Genomic DNA, 19,730 nt, shown 5'->3' with positions numbered 1-19,730 from the left:
CTCGGGCTCCTCGCCCCGCGCTTCGAACCAGCCGCCCTCTGGGGTCCGTCCCCGCTCGCGGCCCTTTTCTTCTGGGGTTGTGTTTACGGGAGGATCGGTCGTGACGGACACGAACGGCTGCCCAGGCCTGTGCAAACTAACCTGAGCCCGGCATGGCGGAGCAGCGCCTTCCGGTGCCCCGGCTCCGGGGCGTCTCGCGGGAGCAGTTCATGGAGCATCTCTACCCACAGGTGAGGAGGCCCGGCCGCGGGAAGCCGGTGGGGGGGACACCCCGGAACCTCCGGGAGCTCCCGTCGGTTTTCTTGGGTCCCCGAGTGTGGGAGGAAGAGACGGCGGCGGACAGCCGCTGCACACCGGGTGGCTTGCCGCCCGCGGACAGGGCGGAAGGGACCTGCAGACCGGCTTGGCAATTCAAAGCCCTGGAGAAAAACGGCCCCTCGTGTCTGGGGAGCAGGATGACCCCAGAAAGCTGGGTGGCGTGAAGCATTTTCCCAAAGCTCTGAGATGAGCGGCCTTGGAGGGAGTCCTGTTAAAATGACGAGTGTGGCTGTTCTGGCCTCGCGTGCGCCTCTTCCGCGGGGTTTCCTAAAATTTAGTACAGGATCCCCCCCCCCCCCACACACACACACCCTCCCACCCCCGCCTTGGTCCTCGCAGTCCCTGTCTATTCCGAGAAATAAATTTTTGAAGCGCAACATTTTAGTCCAGTGAGAGATTACTACAGGGAAACCAATGGGAATCTATCTTCCCGTGCGTTTCCTCTGGTACAGGTCTTTGATTTTTAACTTGGACCGTAATTAAGGCATTATAAACCCTTTAGTTTTTTAAGGGGAAAAAAAACTAGCAGAAAGTAGGTTTTAAAAAAGAAAAAAGTTTGCTTTCAGGACTTTGCAAGATAGTCCAAGTTTCAGGACAAACAGGAAGGAAAATTCGAAGGGAAAAGGTCTCTAAGGTTGTGTTAGTGGCATTGGGGTGGGATCTGGAGATACAGCTACTCCACCACGCTGCTAGTGCAGCCTGAAGTGTACCTTTGAGAGCTCCTGATTGCACTACAGATAAAAATTTCTGATCAAGTAAATAGGAGGCAGAGTTTACTAAGAGTTTTTAAGGCCATGCTTCAACAGAGAAATGCTTTGGATAATATTACAGTTTTATCGGATAAAACCGTGGGTCACTAAGGTTGCACCAAGAGATTGAGACCTGCCCTTTACTGCAAGTGGAGTTTTAGTCTCGCTCATGAGAATCTCAGAAAATGGGTGGTTTACAGGTTCGGGAAAGGAGAAAAGCCAGACTTGGTTGTATATGCTTTGGCCTTAGACATCATTTGTTGCTATAATATTTTTACTTGAAGTATTTCCTTATAAAAAGGAACATTGTCTCCATGTAGGCAATCTCCCAGCAAATTTTGTTAATTGTGCTGGAATTTTTTTGGTGGGGGGGTTTCTCTGTGTACCCAGGGCTGTCCTGGAACTCACTCTGTGGACCAGGCTGTCCTCGAACTCAGAAAACCACCAGCCCCTGCCTCCCCAGCGCTGGGAGTAAAAGTGTGCACCACCATACTGGTTAGTTGTGCTGAATTCTTACCTCTCAGCTGGTGAGAAGAGACTTGAGACTGCAGGGTGAGGGTCTCCCATCCTTTCCCGTGTATTTCATTCTCCCTGTCTCTCTACCTAGCCTCATTTACAGTAAGTCTGTTTGAGATAGAGCACAACGAATCAACAGAAAAACACAGCAGTTTGTCATCAACGTTTGTGTCTGTGAACCAGGCAGGGCTGCCCGCTCCTGCACTGAGATACTAATTCAGGCCACATACCTTGCCTGAGAGTAAGACACTGATAACTCGCCCTTGCTGAGGATGTGTTGAAATAGCAGCCAGGTGATTTATACCAACTGATTCAACCATTGGTACAGCTCACAAACTATGTGTTTACTTTATAATCCAGCAGGTTTTAAAATTGTGTATTGTTGTTCTCTGACAACTTTGTACATGACATAATGAATTTTGCTCATTTTCACTCCTGTCCTGAAGCAACCTTTCTTGTCAACAAGTCTCTCCTACTTCGTGTCTTTGTGAGTAGTGTCCCCCTGAGTTTAATTATAACCAAACAACTTCTTATTTAGGATTTTACTTGGCAGATATTTCTCTAAATATATGATAATATTTACAGGGTTCTATTATACTATTAATTATTAGAAGTAAACTAAGTATACATGAGAGGGAAATTAGATAAATTATAACTCATTTATTCTTTGATACACTAAGCTATAAAAACGAGTAACATGGAAACTGATAGCAATAATTTTCAAAGTATATGTTTTTAAACTTTTAAAAAGAAAATATGTAGTCTTGGGGGGAGATCAAATGTGTGTTTGGGGGCACTTTGAATAAAAGAAATACAGGCAGTGGTGGTGCACGCCTTTAATCCCAGCACTTGGGAGGCAGAGGCAGGCCGATCTCTGAGTTTGGGGCCAGCCTGGTCTACAGAGTGAGTTCTGGGACAGCCAGGGCTACAGAGAGTACAGAGAGAAACCTTGTCTCGAAAAACTGGAAAAGAAGGAGGAGAAGAAGAAGAAGAAGAAAGAGAGAAATTAATTGACTGTCTCTAGAGGATGAGTGAGGATGAGATGGAAGGATGTGGTAAGGTAGCTGGCTTTGAGGGGAATACAATTAATATTTTACATTCTAAGGTAATAATTAAAAAAACAAACAATAAGGAGGCTGGGAAGAGGCAGGTGGATTTCTGTGAGTTTGTGGCCAGCTTGGTCTACATAGTGAGTTCTAGGCCAGCCAGGGCTACATAGTGAAACTCTGTCTCAAACAAAACAAAACAAACACAAAAATTCAACAAAAGGGAAAAGTGATTAAAAAAAAAAAATCCTAAAGTAGAAATAGCTGGGTGGTTGGTGGCACATGCCTTTAATCCCAGCACTTGGGAGGCAGAGGCAGGCAGATCTGAATTCGAGGCCAGCCTGGTCTACAGAGTGAGTTCCAGGACCACCAAGGCTACACACAGAAACCCTGTCTTAAAGAAAGAAAGAGAAAATGAGCAACAAGTGAGCCTACTTGGGGGTGAGTTACCTTTAAAGGATGGAAGGACTGAGCAGTTCAAGCTAGGAGACTTGTGTTGTATGGCCCTGTTAATGAGCAGTTAGGAAAGTGTTTGCTGGAAATTCTGGAATTTGGCATATGATTAAATATCAATGACGGGAAATAAGTTTTTCATTGTTGAACAAAAATAGTTGCAAAGATACAAACAAAGGCTAGATTTAACCTTGACATATGTATTATTCCTAGTACATTAAGTTTATGTGTATGTATACATAGTACATACACGGGGAGAGGTAAAGGTAAGTAATTGCATGTCTAGATTTGTCTATTTGGGAGTTACACACATGTCCTTACATGTTTCTCAACTCTCACCATTGAGAAGGCAGAAGTTAGGATACAGCACTGAAAGAGCCCCTTTGGGGTAGATAAATATAATAATTACACACATAAGTAAAATGCCAAAAGAAAAGTTTCCACTTAAAAGAAACTAAGGTTTCTTAAAGAAATGGTGGTTTGCAGGGCTGGGCAGGGAAATGAAAAAGATACTTAGATTGTTTTATTTTGTTATAAAATAAGGAAATGTTTAGTTTTAAAAGTCACAGGAACCAGCCCAAAGAGACCTACTAGTCAAATCTGTGATAATGTGAGCATTAAAATTATGCCAGTAAACGCGGAGGCAGAGAGACTGAATAAATGTCAGGGCAGAATATCACGTGGCACTTGATGTGACTGGAGGACCACTCCATTCCTTCTGTGGAACATTCCTTACTCAAATTGCATAACCTAAAATCTAATCATGAAGAAACTAAATAAACCCAAATCCAAGGGTATCCAACAAAATAATTGGTTTATGTGCTCAAATATTAAGGTCAGGAGACAAAGAAAGCTGATGAACCATTCCAGATGGAAAGAGATGTGATCACTGAATCTGAGTGGCATCTCAGCCTGAATTCTGGGTCAGGGAAAGAACTCTAAGGGAAATTATTGGGATAATTAGTGAAATTAAATGTGCATGGTGGATTACATAATACTGTGTGAGATACAACTTTGATAATTCCTCTGTAAGAGAATAACCTTGTTTTCAGAAAGGCTACTTCAGTTTTAGAGATGAGGCCATGTTAACAATTTAACTTTGAAATGGTTCAGAAAAATGAGGTTTAATAAATGTCTGTCTCTAAACACTGAGTGTGTGAGCACGTGATAACACAAATGGGACTACATATTGAAAAGTTGGTGAGTCAAGTAGAGAGCAGATGGAAATTCTTATGTTCTTGGATTTTTTAGAAAGCTTAAAGTGATATCAAAATTAAAAGCTACAAAAATGAAGTAAAATTTAAAGATATTTCTGCCATAAATAACATGAAAATACTTTAATATTTGAATTTCTTGTATCTGTTGATGAGACTATTTTGTTTTCCTAATCTTGGGTTTGTTCTTGGTGTATGATGGAGGTAATCTGCATGTTTTAGTCATAGCACAAACTGTCAGATGCTTTTCGGTTGGAGCATCTTAGGCTAGCTCAAAGCCACACTCCGGTTCCGGGTGGCTCCTGATGGACTGTTCGTTTTCACAGTTGTGCTGTGTTTTCCCTTCTTTATAGAGAAAGCCTCTTGTGTTGGAAGGACTGGACTTGGGATCTTGTACAAGCAAATGGACAGTGGATTACCTGAGCCAAGCTGGAGGGACGAAAGAAGTGAAGGTTCACGTTGCTGCAGTCCCACAGATGGACTTCATTAGTAAGAACTTTGTGTATAGGTATTTTCTTCTGAGGTTACTCTGGGGACACAAATAACTTTTTAAACCTTTAAAAATATTTTTACATCATTATATAAGACCATCTCAGCTTTAGTTTATGTAACATGGAATAGCTTACTGTTTTTTAATGAGTGGCTTAAAGACAAGAATTCTGAGTTTACATAATTGTACAGAGACATTTCCACAGTCTTATTCTTTAAATATAGGGTGCACTCTGTATCCTTTGGAGTCATGGAACAGAGCATCTCTACTCTTGGAGTCCGGTTGCCTCTGAAGTTGTGTGCTGTGTTCAGTCTTTACTGACCCATTTCTGCTGCCATTGCCCGGCGCAGGTCGGTGTCCGCAAGGCTGATGTTTGTTTCTGCCTCTCAAGAAGCACAGGACAGCCTGTGTCTGGTGTGCAGTCTTCCTTTTAGTAACATGTCAAACCCGAGCTGAGCTGTGAACGCCCATAGCTTCTTCCACCCCTGTGTATGCTGTGCAGTCTCTGGCAGGTACATCAGCTGCTGAACGTTTGAATGCATTTTATGGCATCTTGCAGATCTCATGTGTTATTTATTCCCATGAGAGTCACAAAAAGTGTTAGATTAAAAAACAAACAGCTTTCACATTCTGAGCATGTGCAGTTCCCAGCAAATTAAATTTATTAAAAGGCCCTGTTATTCACAGGAGATTTAGAGATGAGCTAAACGAGGTTTCTGGTGTAAGGCCATTCCTCTCTCCAGTGCCTTCCAAGCTTGTGTGGTGATTGCCAAAGCACTCCTCAGTTTCCGGTTGAGTGGTCACCAGTATAGTTTTGGGTGACTTCACAGGCCATGGATTGAACTTTATTGCCGTAAGTTTTTCCAAGTGTAAGAACTTTGCACCCTTTATTCAATCAGAAAAGTGGAAGAAAGTGCTGGAGGGATGAGTATTTTTCAGCCTGTAGTTAATAGTATTTATTTTCCAGAATCTAATGCCATAACAAGTGGGTATTGAAATTTCATCTTCAATGGTTTGGATTTTTTTCATGTCTTTCAAACTTTTCAGAACTTGCTTTTAAAACACATATTATGTAATAGTTTCTATTCCAGCCTCTTCAAAGCCTTTCACTAGAGCTACTAAAAACATGAAAAATTATTTTTGTGCAAAGAAAAAAGTAGACGTAGTTTGAGGGTTTTTTTTTTTTTAAGCATTTACTAAGCAGTAGGAAAGAAGGAATTTAATCTAGAGATATTGAAACATCAGAAATCCTGTAGCTACATCACATGCATTGATATATAATCACTTCAGTTTGAGTTGCTTTTATCCTTTCTCAGATGTCTATTGGTCGTGCCTGAACAAGCATTAGTGTTTCCATTTCTCTTGTTTGCTACCGCTAATTCCTAATCCTTCCCAGTCAGGATGTTCTCAGCAGGAGCACCACGTAAGCCGAAGCCTAGCTCTGGAGCCTCCACTTACTGCACCACCTAATTCTGTCTCCATCCTCCTCTTACCCTCTCAGCAAACCTGGTGTTGCTCTCCTAAAGCAGCCATTCCAAAAACAGGACCCGGCGATGTATTGAGGGATTTTGTTGTCTTTTGTTTTTAACGATAGCTACTTGTATGTTGCTAAAGGTATATTGTCTCTGTTGTTACAGTGTCTTAGGTACTGTGGCAATACTAGGTTGTAGTTCCCATTTAAACTATAAGATGGTCTGTAATACAGATGTTGTTCATAATGATTTTACAGATGAGAAAACAAAGGTTTAAAAAAAGTAGCTTGGGGGCTCATGACATGGCTCAGGGGATAAAGTGCATGTTGCAGCTTTGATGACCTAAGTTTGATGCCCTGCACACTCATGGTAGAAGTACCGACTCCTGCAAGTTGTCCTGTGACCTCCACACACATGTCCTGGTGTTAATACACCCACCCGCATCCAGGCCCCCCCACACAAATAAATGCATGTAATAATTTTTTAAATTAAATTAAAAATGTTAAAACTATTTGTTGTGGCTTGAGTTTTCTCTCTGGGTCCAGCCAAGCCCCAGCTGTCCAACAGCCCACTTATAAAATAAACACACAGACGCTTATATTATTTAAACTGTTTGGCCTAATGGCTCAGGCTTCTTGCTAGCTGTTTTTATATCTTAAATTAACCCATTTCTATTAGTCTGTAAGTTGCCATGTGGCTCGTGGCTTACTGGTACCTTACATCTCGCTTGTCATGGTGGCAGCTGGCAGCGTCTCTCTGACTCAGCCTTCCTGTTCCCAGAATTCTCTTCTCTGCTTGTCCCGCCTATACTTCCTGCCTGGCTACTGGCCAATCAGCATTTTATTTATACAGAGCGATACCCACAGCACTTCCCCTTTTCTTTTTTTTTTTAAAGGAAGGTTTTAACTTTCACATAGTAAAATTACATATAACAAAACAATTATCAAGCAAGAATTACAGTTACAATATTAAAGAAGATATCCTATCTATCCTCCTATATTGTAGCTGGAGTTTTTCTGGTTCTGCCTGGTCCACGGTCTCTCACCCGCCAGTCCCGCAGCTGCTCAGACCCAACCAAGTAAACACACATAGACTTGTATTGCTTACAAACTATATGGCCGTGGCAGGCTTCTTGTTATCTAGTTCTTCTATCTTAAATTAACCCATTTATATTAGTCTATACTTTGCCACGTGACTCATGGCTTTCTGGTACCTTACATCTCGCTTGTCATGGCGGCAGCTGGCAGTGTCTCTCCGCCTCAGCCTTCCACCTCCCAGAATTATTCTCTCTCCTTGTCCCGCCTGTTCTTCCTGCCTAGCTACTGGCCGATCAGTGTTTTATTTATTAACCAATCAGAGCAACACATTAACATACAGAATATCCCACAGCACTATATTTGTGAGTCTAAGGTTTTATATCTAACTTATCTTTTATCATAACTGAGGAAATTTATAACTATCTAGTCTTCAACTACATCAAAGACCTCAGAAAGATATATTACCTGAGAAATGGGAGAAGGACACAAACAACTTTTGGGAGTCTTTCGAGAGTAGACAGAGACAGCTGGCAGCCTGGACAGTCATCCAAAGTTCTTTCGTAAAGTTGGGTCATCTGTCTTCAGCCCATAGGCCTAGAGTCTCTCAGTCACTTTTCTCTGTGTCCTGTAGAATGTCTGGCAGTTTCCTCTGCGAAGCAGGAACCTGAAGGACCATTTTGCCAAGCAAAGTTCAGTGGTCACCTTCCTGTGGGTCCTGCATGTCCAGTCGATCAAGCAGTCCAGGCAAGAACAGTTTCTTGCCCAAATGGCTATTTTTACCAAGAACAAGATAAACTCCATATAGAGTGTCTTCAATCCCAGCCTCCTCTCTGAAGTAAATCGGTGCTGCCAGGAGCAGACATGTCTCACTGTCCAGAAAGTCTAAATTTTTAAAACATTTTAAATGCCATATTCTGTAGGTCTTTGAAATCCCTCAGTCCCTGAGCTACATCTAGGAAGTGCTTTTGGTTCTAGAAGGTACTAGGATAACAAGAGCAAAGGTAACCCTCTAACCTGAAGAGTATGGCGTAATGGAAACAAACATTGTTTCTAAAATGTCTGACCATTTTCTCCAGAAGCTGTACGATGGCAGGTAAAGCAGGAGGGGAGAGCAGTATTGTTGCCTCCTGTGCTGAGTGGTGACAGGCAGGAGAGGGGCTGGACTGTCTTCACTAGTCATCTCGTCACACTTCATTGCTAGTGTGAGACTAGGGGTTGTCCCTTCACGAGAGTTTCTTGGCCACGGCCCATAAGGACAGGTGGCAGTCAGAACCTCAAAGTTGGTGTTCTTCATTCTTTTAACTGTATTTTGATTTTATGTGTCTGAGTTGTCCGCCTGTATGTAAGTGCACTGCATGTGTGTCTGTGCCCATGGAGGCCAGAAGAGGGCATCGAATCCTCTGAACCTGGAGTTGTGGATGGTTGTGAGCCACCACGTGGGAGCTGGGAGCTGACTGCCCATTGTCCTCGAGAGTAACAAGTGCTCTTACACACTGAACTCTCTTCAGCCCCAGTTTGTATTTTCAGAGTACTCTGATACCATGGAAACATCTCCCTTAGTAACTTGGAAGGAAGGATATTGGCCTTTGAAGATCCATCTGAACCATAAATTTAAAATCTTTAAGTCTAAAAATTCAGGTAATAGGTCAAATTTATGTATTGCTAAATGAATTTTGAATATTCAGAATTCCATCCACATGGATTATACTAAAAACTGGATATTTCAAAGCACATGGCACTCAACTGTGCCAAGCCTACGTGCATTATGATGGCATCACTAGTTGGTATGTTATTTTTATGTCTAAGGATTCTGTTGTTTATTGCAGAACATTACCATTTAACAAGCTGGTCCAGAGAGCAGCCGAAGAAACGCATGAAGAATTCTTTATTTCAAAGGTAATTTTTTTTTAGAAGTTGTTAATAGCCATATACTAAATGGATTTTATGTGTATGTGCATGTGTGTGTAGGCCAGAGGTTGGCACTGGATGTCTTCCTCAATCACACTCTACCTTTTTTTTTTTTTCTGTTTTTTTCTTGGAAAGATCTCTTGGAACCTGGAAGGCTGGTTGACCAACAAGCTCTAGGGTGTCTCCTGTGTTTGTCCCCAGTACTGGGATTATAGGAATATACCGCCACATGCGGCTGTTTTTATGTGGCTGCTGGGTGTTGGAATCAGATGCTCATATTTACACAGCAAGCGTTTTATCAACTGAGCCATCTTCCCAGACCTCCCTAAATGGACTTCTTTTGTTTTGTACAAAAGATCTTAAAAACTACATGTCCCAGAGCTCTAGTCCTGGTACCCTTCTTCAACTTTGGGCAGCTGTTCTACAGGCTGTAAGCTCTGATCATGATCAGCTCTCAAGCCTTGGCCAAACTATTCTTGCTTAAATATATTTATTTCTATGTGAAGACTAAAAACTACTTATTTCATAAAGATTACCCAAATAAAATAATCATTACTTGTAGTGTGCCTGACACAGGAACTACTCTTCAGCTATTAATCATTAATCCTACTCTCTTTGAAAATACTCTGGTGTTGTACACCAAATACAAATGTTAATAGAAAACTTTATTTTCATATCTTATATTAGAATTTCTATGTTTTATTGTTATCAGTATTGTTTCTTTTATCTGTGTAACATTTGTTCAAAATTAAAGCAGTATTCTTACATTAAAATGTGCCTCTGAGTAATTCAGTTTAATACCTTGATTAGGGCATTAAGTAGGGCTTACCCATAAATAACAGTTTCAAGTTAATTACGTTAGCGTTGGAGTGGTGTTTCAGTTGGTAAAGTATTTGCACAGCAAACATGAGGATGCAAGTTTGGTCCCCCACATACATGTAAGAATGCTGGGCATCCTGGCATACACTTGCAGTCATTCTAGTGCTGGGAGGCAAAGACAAAAGGATTCTGAACTCACTGGTCAGCCAGCATAGCCAAATAGGTAAGCCTATCTCAGAAAACAAGGTAGATAGCCATCCTGGGAAGCAACAGTGTTGACCTCTAGCCTGACCATGATTATAATGTCTCTTAAAACCCATCTGCATTAGTAGCCATTCTTTGGATGTATACTCATTGCTTTTAGGGATTTTTCCCATCAAAAGTTAATGAATGGCATAGATTAACTAGCCAGTGAAGTGTGCAGTAAAATAGACAAAGGGTTAAATTGAAATAATTATGGGATGTGTGTGAAAAGATCAACATGGATTCTCAGTTAAGTCATGGGAAGCTAAGACTGAGATGGAATCAGAGCATCAGGGAGTAGTGGCTGTGGAAGGAAGGAAGAGGAATCTCGGGAGAAGTTGGCGTGTGCGCGCGCGCGCGTGTTGGGGGAGCCATCAGATACATCTATACACACCTGGCGGTCTACCAGTTCTCCGGAACCCTGAGCAAAGAGTCCATCAGAGGACTTCTGCATAGGTGGCAGCTTCTAGACCGCTTGCCCTCTTTGGCTGTTGCTTGGGTCTACCCTGTGTGAAGAATGTAATCCTGGGTCAGATGCTGAGGTGAACCTGAAGAAATCGACAGCTATAGCCCTGGATTAAATGCATTCTTTGTAAATAAGCAAAGAGCCCTTTCTTGATGAAGAGTCTGAGTAGTGTGTCTTGCTGAATGACAGTTCAGATTTTGAAGAACATACTTTGAAACCTATTTAAAGAATCATTTCAATGTGTCACTAAAGTATGAAAACAACTGAGTTATTAATTTATGAGTGTAGATTAATAGTTTATTTTAAGGTTAAATAAAATGCAAAGTTTATGTTACAATAGTCTGTATTGGTTTCTGGAAGGCAGAATTCTTGAGTTGGATTGTGCCTTTACTTGACCTGCTAGATCTCAGTTCTAGGAAATGCACACAGTAGTGGGTGGTTTTGTGTTGTTTGTGGAGCTAGGGAATAGAGTTCCAGGTGTCGCAGAGGCAGGGCCAGTGTTGGAACAGAGTCTGACCCCCAGCCCTGTGGTAACTGTTTCATAATCAGTTCTCTTAATTAGCTACTCAGGTAGTCAGAAGTGTAAATGATAGCTTATGCAATTTTGCTCTCATAAATTGATGCATTTCTAGATCGTGCATGAGCTGACTCTTAAGGATTTGGTGTGGAAATGTAGGTTGTTGGGGGTAGGCATGTTCTGGTGTAATGCAGTCTCCCTGTTCGTTTTGTTTTTTAATGTGCCAAAGGATAAGGGTTTTATTTATCTCATTTCATAGCTGCATTCAGTTTGTTGTTGGACTCATATTGATTTATCAGATGTTAAAACAGTGAACATTGAAGTATCAGTTAATCGGTTGGCTTCACGCTTGCTTATTGTTGCCTTTAGAATGTCTTTTATTTACTGGATCTAGTCATGAGCAACATATAAAGACATTTCTTTATGTGGCCACCAGGGAGCATCAGTAGAAAGGGTAAGACAATTGAACTTTTTAGATTAGACTTAACTAGGCCATATTTTAAGATTTACTCCATTTCTTATTTCTTACTATTTTTTAATGACTACTGATGCTGTTTTTCTTTGGGGTGTTTAAGGATGAGAAATACTACTTACGGTCACTTGGAGAAGACCCGAGGAAGGTAAGAATTATGGATTTAAAGCAGTTACTTAAAATGTCTGTGAGCATTTTCACATTAGCACTATAAATTTTCTATTATTGTTGGATACATAACCCATTTCATCCTCTTCTGTTTCTTTAATGATTTGTGTCCCTGAATGAGGAATCTTTAAAAGTTGATTATTTAATTACTCTGAACTATAGAATCTTAGAGTCATCTAATTTCTATTCAATAAGAATTCCTGTTGCTATATTTTACAGATGGTAGTTCAGCTAATAAAATACTTACCTAAAATTACTGAAGACTTTTTAGATGAGCCTTTATGTGTATTCAGAGCCAAATGAATAAGGCTAGACTGGATATGAATTATGTGAGTCTTGCTGTGTTGGTGAGTCTATTCAAGATGACAGTAGTGATACTTTAGTCTGTTCCCCTTCACTCGAAAGGTCACAGCAGTGGTTCTCAACCTTCCTGATGCTGCGACCCTTTAACAGTTCCTCATGTTATGCCCCCAGCCATAAAATTATTTTTGTTGCTTTTCATGACTGTAATTTTGCTACTGTTAGGAATCGTAATGTAAATATCTGCTATGACCCCAAAGGAGTCGTGACCCCCAGGTTGAGAACCACTGGGTGGGCTGTTGGTGGTTGGTCACGTCACTGGACTTTAAAGCCCTGAACAAACACTTGCCTCTCACGTCCTTACTACTCACTATGCTGTGCCTTACAGTAATTGTTATGCCAGTGTTGCTTATTACTGAAATTCTTTCCAGATATTATTCTGAATCTAAGGATGTTTTGTATGTCTGTCAATGCAGGATGTTGCAGATATCAGACAGCAGTTCCCATCGTTAGGAGGAGATATTAAGTTTCCAATATTCTTCGAAGAGGAGCAGTTCTTTTCCAGCGTTTTTCGAATTAGTTCACCTGGATTGCAACTCTGGACTCACTATGACGTACGTTACAAAATAAGAAATGGGAAGGTTCAGAAATCCATTGCTCTTAGGGTCTAATGTTCATAGAGTGAGCTTTATGGCTCCTTTAGAGATCTGTGCAGTGTCATTGACTGAAACATGGAGCCGTGAGAATAAGCCATCTGTAGGACAGTGGTAATATGGAGTCAGCGGATAGCAAAACCTAGTTTTTCTGTTTCTCTGTGGTCTTGTTCTTGACTATAGATGGGAAATGAGTTATGGCTTGGTGGGGGGAGATGTGGAAACACAGTGTGGTAGAAAGTGTCTTAATGAAACATTTGACTGGCCATCAAAGTTGTTAGTTAGGGGAAAGGTAGAGATTGTGGGAATGACTTGCAAGAATAAGAATTTGGGGTACCTGAAGGCCCGAGGATATGTATCCCTTGAGAACACCAAATGTTTGCTGATTTGTAGATGAGTAGGATGTATAGACTGATCCTGCTTCTGTGTTCTCATTGGCTTTATTTGCTGACTATGTGTGTAAGCATAGTAAAAATTTAAATGATGTTGTTTATAGTTTGGTATTGGCAGCTGGAGAAACAAGAAGCTATGCAATACCTGTTATATTTCCAAAAGCTTTTGCTGTTTTGAAATAGGAGTTGTGTGTTAAAGCCCTGACTGGACTTGACCTTAGATCTTTCTTTCTCTGCCTCCCAGCTGGCAGGAATTCAGACAGATGACAGCACACTAAACTGTTATGCCATGTACGTGGTTCTTCTAGAACATTTTAAAATTTACAGGGGATTTCAACATAGTAACTCTATAGTTAGATGAGACATAGATGGAATCTTAGCATTTTTTCAAAGCTTTATCTGAATGATTGGTGAGAAATGATGTGCTTCATAGGTTTTTAACTTTATAGATTATGCTTTAAATTTTAAGTAGTTTACTTTGACCTTGAGTTATAATAGAATATATAATACTTAAGAAAAAGTCAGAGGAGTAGTAGTTATAATTACAGTTAGTGCTTGCTAAGTAAAGGGTTACTGCTAAAGGAAGCAATGTGTCAGTAGTGATGATTGATACCTGAATGACCGTGCACACATCTTGCTCAGTGTATGTCTTTATTCTTTAACTGAATCATGTGCCTTTTTGGCTTTTAACATTTTTCACAGTCTGTACCAAGAGAGGATTCTCTTTGTATACACAGGGAAAGTTAACATTGATTCATTGTAGAGCATACTATGGGAATTTGCCTGATTGTAGTCCTATCTAAATAGTCTGATAATGACAGTTTTCATAACCACGGTGTGTGTGGGTGGACGTGTATGCAGTGTTGAACAGTAGCTACATTGGTGCTTTGTCTGGCCCAGGGCATTTGTGACCACTTAGTAAGACAGGGTAACCTGAGGTGTACTGACACTCTTACTCTACTTCACGTTTTCCTCATGTGCTGGGCTTTCCCATGTTGAGAAATATGGGAAGAAATGTCTTTAAAGATAGTTGTGTATGGAGTACAAACTTTTCATTGTTAGGTTTGAATTACAACTCTAAGAGTCTTGTGTGGGTCAGATCTCACAAGAGGAATAGGGTCTAACATGCAGTGACACATACCTGTGATCCCAGCTACTCAGACACTGAGGCAGGAGCATTAGAATGCCAGTTTGAACAACATAATGAGACCCTGTGAACCCCACCTCACCCCCCCTCCAAAAAAGAAAAAAGGACAGAATAGGTTTGAAGTTAACTATTTAGAATGCCATTAGTTCTGTTGATTTGAATTTTAGATACTGCTTACACATTTTATTGATCTTTAGGTAATGGATAACTTTTTAATACAAGTAACAGGAAAGAAGCGAGTTACACTGTTCAGTCCTCGAGATGCACACTATTTGTATTTATCAGGTATGATATAATTTTGTTTCTACAGTTTTATTCTATTATTTTTAAATAATATAAGAAGATCACGCCGGGCGGTGGTGGCGCACGCCTTTAATCCCAGCACTCGGGAGGCAGAGCCAGGCGGATCTCTGTGAGTTCGAGGCCAGCCTGGACTACCAAGTGAGTTCCAGGAAAGGCGCAAAGCTACACAGAGAAACCCTGTCTCGAAAAACCAAAAAAAAAAAAAAAAAAAAAAAAGAAGAAGATCACATTGTAGGATACTTCTTCCTAATTATGTCCCGTATTCTCATTGTATATGTGTCGTGATGGTAGGCAGTATAAAGAATGTGTTTTCAAAGCAAGGCATGGTGGTGCTTGACTTTAATCCTAGCACTGGGAAGGCAGATCTCTGAGTTTGAGGCCAGCCTGGGCTACAGAGTGAGTTCCAGGACAGGCTCCAAAACACCGTTTTCAGATTCTTTATTTTATTACACGGATGATAGATGTCAGTTGTTATGTTTAAAGAATGGTCATTGAAAATTACCTTAGGTTTCAGAAGAATGGTTAGTTCTCAAAGTGTGAATTCAGTAATTGAAAAGAATTTTAAGTTTCAAGTTTATATTTGTGATTACTTTTTAAAAAATGCAAACTTGGTTCAATCTGTATGATATCTCTTGGGAACTTTCTAGGTTCTAAATCAGAAGTGCTGAATATTGACAGCCCAGACCTGGATAAATACCCACTCTTTGCTAAGGCGAGGAGGTATGAGTGTTCCCTTGAGGCTGGTGATGCTCTGTTCATTCCTGGTAAGGTTTCTAGACCACACTTATGTGTTTTCTGTCTTTATTTGTGTCTAGATATACTGGACATACATTGTGGCACAGCTGTCCTCTGTCTTGTCTTCAGGACAGTAAACTGCTGTACAAGCATATACCCTGCAATAGGCTGTACCATCTAGTAGTAATTCCATCCGTGTTACTAACACAGTGATGTATTCTCAATGTATTCCTGTCATAACCTATTAAGATAGTATTCTAAGTTATTTTACGAAATAACATGAAGTGTAATATACCTTGTATTGGGGGAAAGTTTTTACCCAGTTGTTTTTTAAAAATCATTCTATTTCTAAAGTATATAGGCATTTCAGAAATGGTCAAAATTTTCTAAGAAGACTATAGATTTGTATTAAATATGAAAATATAATATCAACATCTGAAAACTTTTTCTATATATAGTTTCTATGTTCAATAAATAAGCATTAGTTTGGATGCTCATAAAATTTCCATGTTGTTAGTAACATGGTGATATAGTTATTATCTGTTATTAACACTTAAGTGAATACCTTAAGATTATAAAGATCAGCTGGGCGGTAGTGGCACACCTTTAATCCCAGCACTCAGGAGGCAGAGGCAGGCAGATCTCTGTGAGTTCGAGGCCAGCCTGGTCTACAGAGTGAGTCCCAGGACAGCCAGAGCTGTTACACAGAGAAACTCTGTCTCCAAAAACAAAAGCAAAACAAAAGATTATAAAGATCATAAATAATGGGGTTTATTGACCAATTTTACTTATGTAATTCTATTTGCGGTAGTTCATAAATTTGTTCATAAACTATTGATACTTTTATTCAGTGATAGAATTAACTTTTGAAGCATCTCTAAACAATAAAAATCAAGTGACATACTTGAGGTTAGATTGTAAATTCCTTGAGCACAAGGATCACATTCTTGCTAATCTTATATTCCTCAAAGGGCAGCGCCCTTCATATAGCTGATCAAAGCCTGATGCACTGACTTAGTACTGTACTTTGTCAGCAACTGCTCCTTTATCTTAATCTATTGCCATTGTATACATTCAGTTTTTGGTGTTTGTGTCTTTAGAACATGATTAGAGCTATGTAGTTTTCTCTTACTGTATTCATTTTATCTAGAAATTAAGTATTTACATATATTTTAATGCAAAACAAGATTTCCATCTTTTGAGTTAATTATCAGAATGGCTAGCTTTTTCTGATATATTAACAAGTGAATAAAGATTCTGAAAGACCTTATAACTAAAACAAGAACATTGAGGACTACTTTTATAAATAAAAGTATTGTTCTTCCATGAACTCCGTTAGAGTGTGTGTCTCTAGGATTTAAACCCCCTTTCATAAGACTAACACTTCTGGCATGATTAGCATTCCATCTGTTACATTGAGGTGTTCTTTAATATTCTTCCAGCACTTACATTTTGAAAATGTTAGTTGAAAACAGTAAACTTTCTAGTGAAAAGGAAAGAAATAGCTAAATAACATGATCAAGTTTCTTCTGTACCACCACCGAAGGATTTGCTGTAGTGTTTCCTGACTGTGGTAAAGGAGCTGAAGCAGAGACTGGATCTAAGAGGCTTGGAAACCTAAAACCTGAAGCTACAGTGTGTGCTAGCTTAAGTAAGGGAACCAGATTGCCTTTGGAATAGGAAGTTTCTGAGAACAAGTACTGTATTGAATCACAAAGGACCAGGCACAGTCTTCAAATAATTAAAATGCTCTGTGTACAAAGATACTCCATGTTCTGATGTGGTTGTGTGAGTCAGAAAGCGGAACGTGTAACACAAAAGACTGCCCCAAATCGGAGAATCACAAAGCTATTACAACTTTATTATGTCTTTCAAGCTAGACGGGAATAATGAAAATTCCTAAGGAGTTTAGAACGAGGGCAGTGCTCTGGCACTGCACTGGCTGGTCGTTCAGAGTGACTGGAAAGCAGGGATGGGCAAGCGGCAAGCTTGCTGCAGAGGATGTTTCTTACATTGGTGTATGCAATTCGTGGTATTTCACTGACATTTGTTTTTTTTTTTTTAACTTGAGGTTTTATTTTTAACTTGTTTTTTTAAAAAACTTCCTACAGCTTTATGGTTCCATAATGTAATTTCTAAAGAGTTTGGCGTGGGCGTGAATGTCTTTTGGAAGCACCTTCCATCGGAATGCTATGACAAAACAGATACCTACGGCAACAAAGACCCTGTAGCAGCATCCAGAGCTGTGCAGATCTTGGACAGAGCTTTGAAAACACTGGCTGAACTACCGGAGGAATACAGGGACTTCTATGCACGCCAAATGGTCTTACGCATTCAAGACAAAGCCTACAGCAAGAACTTTGAGTAAAAAAAATGAACTAAATGTAGTAAAAATTTAAAAATAAATAAAAGCTTAAGTATTTGAAACCTATAACAAGATATAAACATTTAAAGATGTTTTTTCTCGAAAAAACCAAAAAAAAAAAAAAAAGATGTTTTTTAAAAATAGGATAAATCAGTCTCAGATTTATTGTATAAAAGGAGATGCATATTTGATTTCTACTTGGTACAGATTGAGAATGCTTAGTAGACCCATTCTTTAGCTCTAAGATGTAAATAACTAAAATTCTGACAATAAAAATATGTATTGAATCACACTACATAAAGTCTACTGATGGAGTGACCTTCTTTGGTCTTTGCAGTGATTCAGTAGTGCCACCAGAAACTTTTGATCACCCCACCCCCACCCCACTGTCTTTCAGCCACAGGATTGGCATTATCCTAGGTCTAGCTCCCCTCGTGGTCATGGGATGGTTGCCAGTAGCAGCTGGGGCCTTGTGTGTCTTCATTTGTATGCAGTGGAATCGTCTGGCTGGAATCCACAGGCACTGTCTTACATGAAGCCGCTTTCCAGAATTCCCTACCAGGCCCTTAGCCTTAATGCTCTGAAATGGCTTAGCCCTGTCCATCAATGAGCCAGTCATCATCACATGCTATACAATTAAACACGAGTGGGATGCTCTTCCTTGGGGCACAGAAGTGTATGAGGGAACAGAATAGATATTTAATAAAGCTTACAGGATGCTAAAAATGGTAGATTTGATGGTGTGATGGATCCTGAGTTCTGGATTTACCCAAATGTCTGACCCTGGCCTTTCCTGCCCCCCAAATGTTGTCAGCCTCTCTTTAGTTAATACTTACATCTAAACTTTAATAATTTTTTCCTAGCAGATACTTCTGTACTATTTCTAGTTTTTTAAATAAATACTTCCTTTAATGATGAAAAAGCCCACTAATGTAATCTCTGAAGAGAATGAGCCGTGTGTGTGTGCGCGCGTACGCACTATTCTTTGACCCTACTCACTCAGTGTCATTGAAGAACAACTCTTTACTGACCATCTCATCTACAGAGGAAATAGTTACTCTTGAAGGTGACTCACTCATTCATGCCGTTTAGAGTTGCATTCATTTCAGGAATTAAACAAAAGGAAAAGTATATAAAATTATGGCTTTTCTTAGAATCTTTGGAAGATAAATTGAGATGAACAAAGGGTAAATGTGTATTGGGAAAAATGTTTTAATATGCTAGCTAGGTCTAATCAGATTTTATTACCTTTACTTCTTAGCCTTAGCAAAGCACTTAATGATTTTTCTTAGAAAGGAAAAGATGTAAACCCTTAGTTCATACAGTAATTAGCTTTGAATAACCTAACCAGATCACCCAGAGGGTTGGGAACACAGTGGTAGAGCACTCACCCAGCATGGATAACTGGGTTCAGACCACAGCACCAAGAGGGTCATGTAGAAACATTATAACTATAACCAAATTGACCTACACAAAACTCTTGTTAGGTAGCCTAGAAGGAAACTGGCAGATCTGTATTATCTTCATCTTGAAAGTGTAACTGATACTTAGAACACACACTACAAAAGCCAGTTACAGACCAGCACACAATGACTGATGCTAGTCACTCTGTATTCTTCTAAGACGTGTTAACTCCCTTGAAGTGTGTTTGCAGCACTGCAGTGAAGCCCTGGAGTTTTTAGACAGTCTCGGTCATATTTTTAAATGAAGACATTTTAATCTTTTAAGGCCAAATGAATAACAATGTTAACTAATTCATTGGATTTGAAATATTTTATTGAATGAATGAATGTTAGAAATTATATAATCACCCTGCTACAGAAACTGAGATTATAGTGGTAGTGACAATATTAGTCCGACCCCATTCTTCCAGCTGATGCGAGGCTTAACAAACTCGTTTTCTCCCAACAAAACTTCTGTACAGCTCACTATATACAGAAACGGACA

The 19,730-nt window shown here is 39.9% G+C and overlaps 1 protein-coding gene across 1 annotated transcript; it reads left to right on the top strand.

The window, feature by feature from the left end:
- The first annotated feature begins 116 nt into the window (after positions 1-116).
- On the top strand, positions 117-17,881 carry Tyw5 (tRNA-yW synthesizing protein 5). Its single transcript, XM_052749489.1, has 8 exons — positions 117-230; positions 4,650-4,804; positions 9,122-9,191; positions 11,824-11,868; positions 12,665-12,802; positions 14,578-14,665; positions 15,331-15,447; positions 17,530-17,881. Exons 1-8 carry the CDS (start codon positions 153-155, stop codon positions 17,784-17,786), a joined length of 948 nt encoding a protein of 315 aa, XP_052605449.1. The 5' UTR covers positions 117-152; the 3' UTR covers positions 17,787-17,881.
- Positions 17,882-19,730: the final 1,849 nt, after the last annotated feature.

The sequence above is a fragment of the Peromyscus californicus genome, unplaced genomic scaffold (genome assembly GCF_007827085.1).
Source record: "Peromyscus californicus insignis strain IS unplaced genomic scaffold, ASM782708v3 Scaffold_21__1_contigs__length_65335640, whole genome shotgun sequence".
Classification (NCBI taxonomy): domain Eukaryota; kingdom Metazoa; phylum Chordata; class Mammalia; order Rodentia; family Cricetidae; genus Peromyscus; species Peromyscus californicus.
This window is presented reverse-complemented; position numbering and strand designations above follow the sequence as displayed.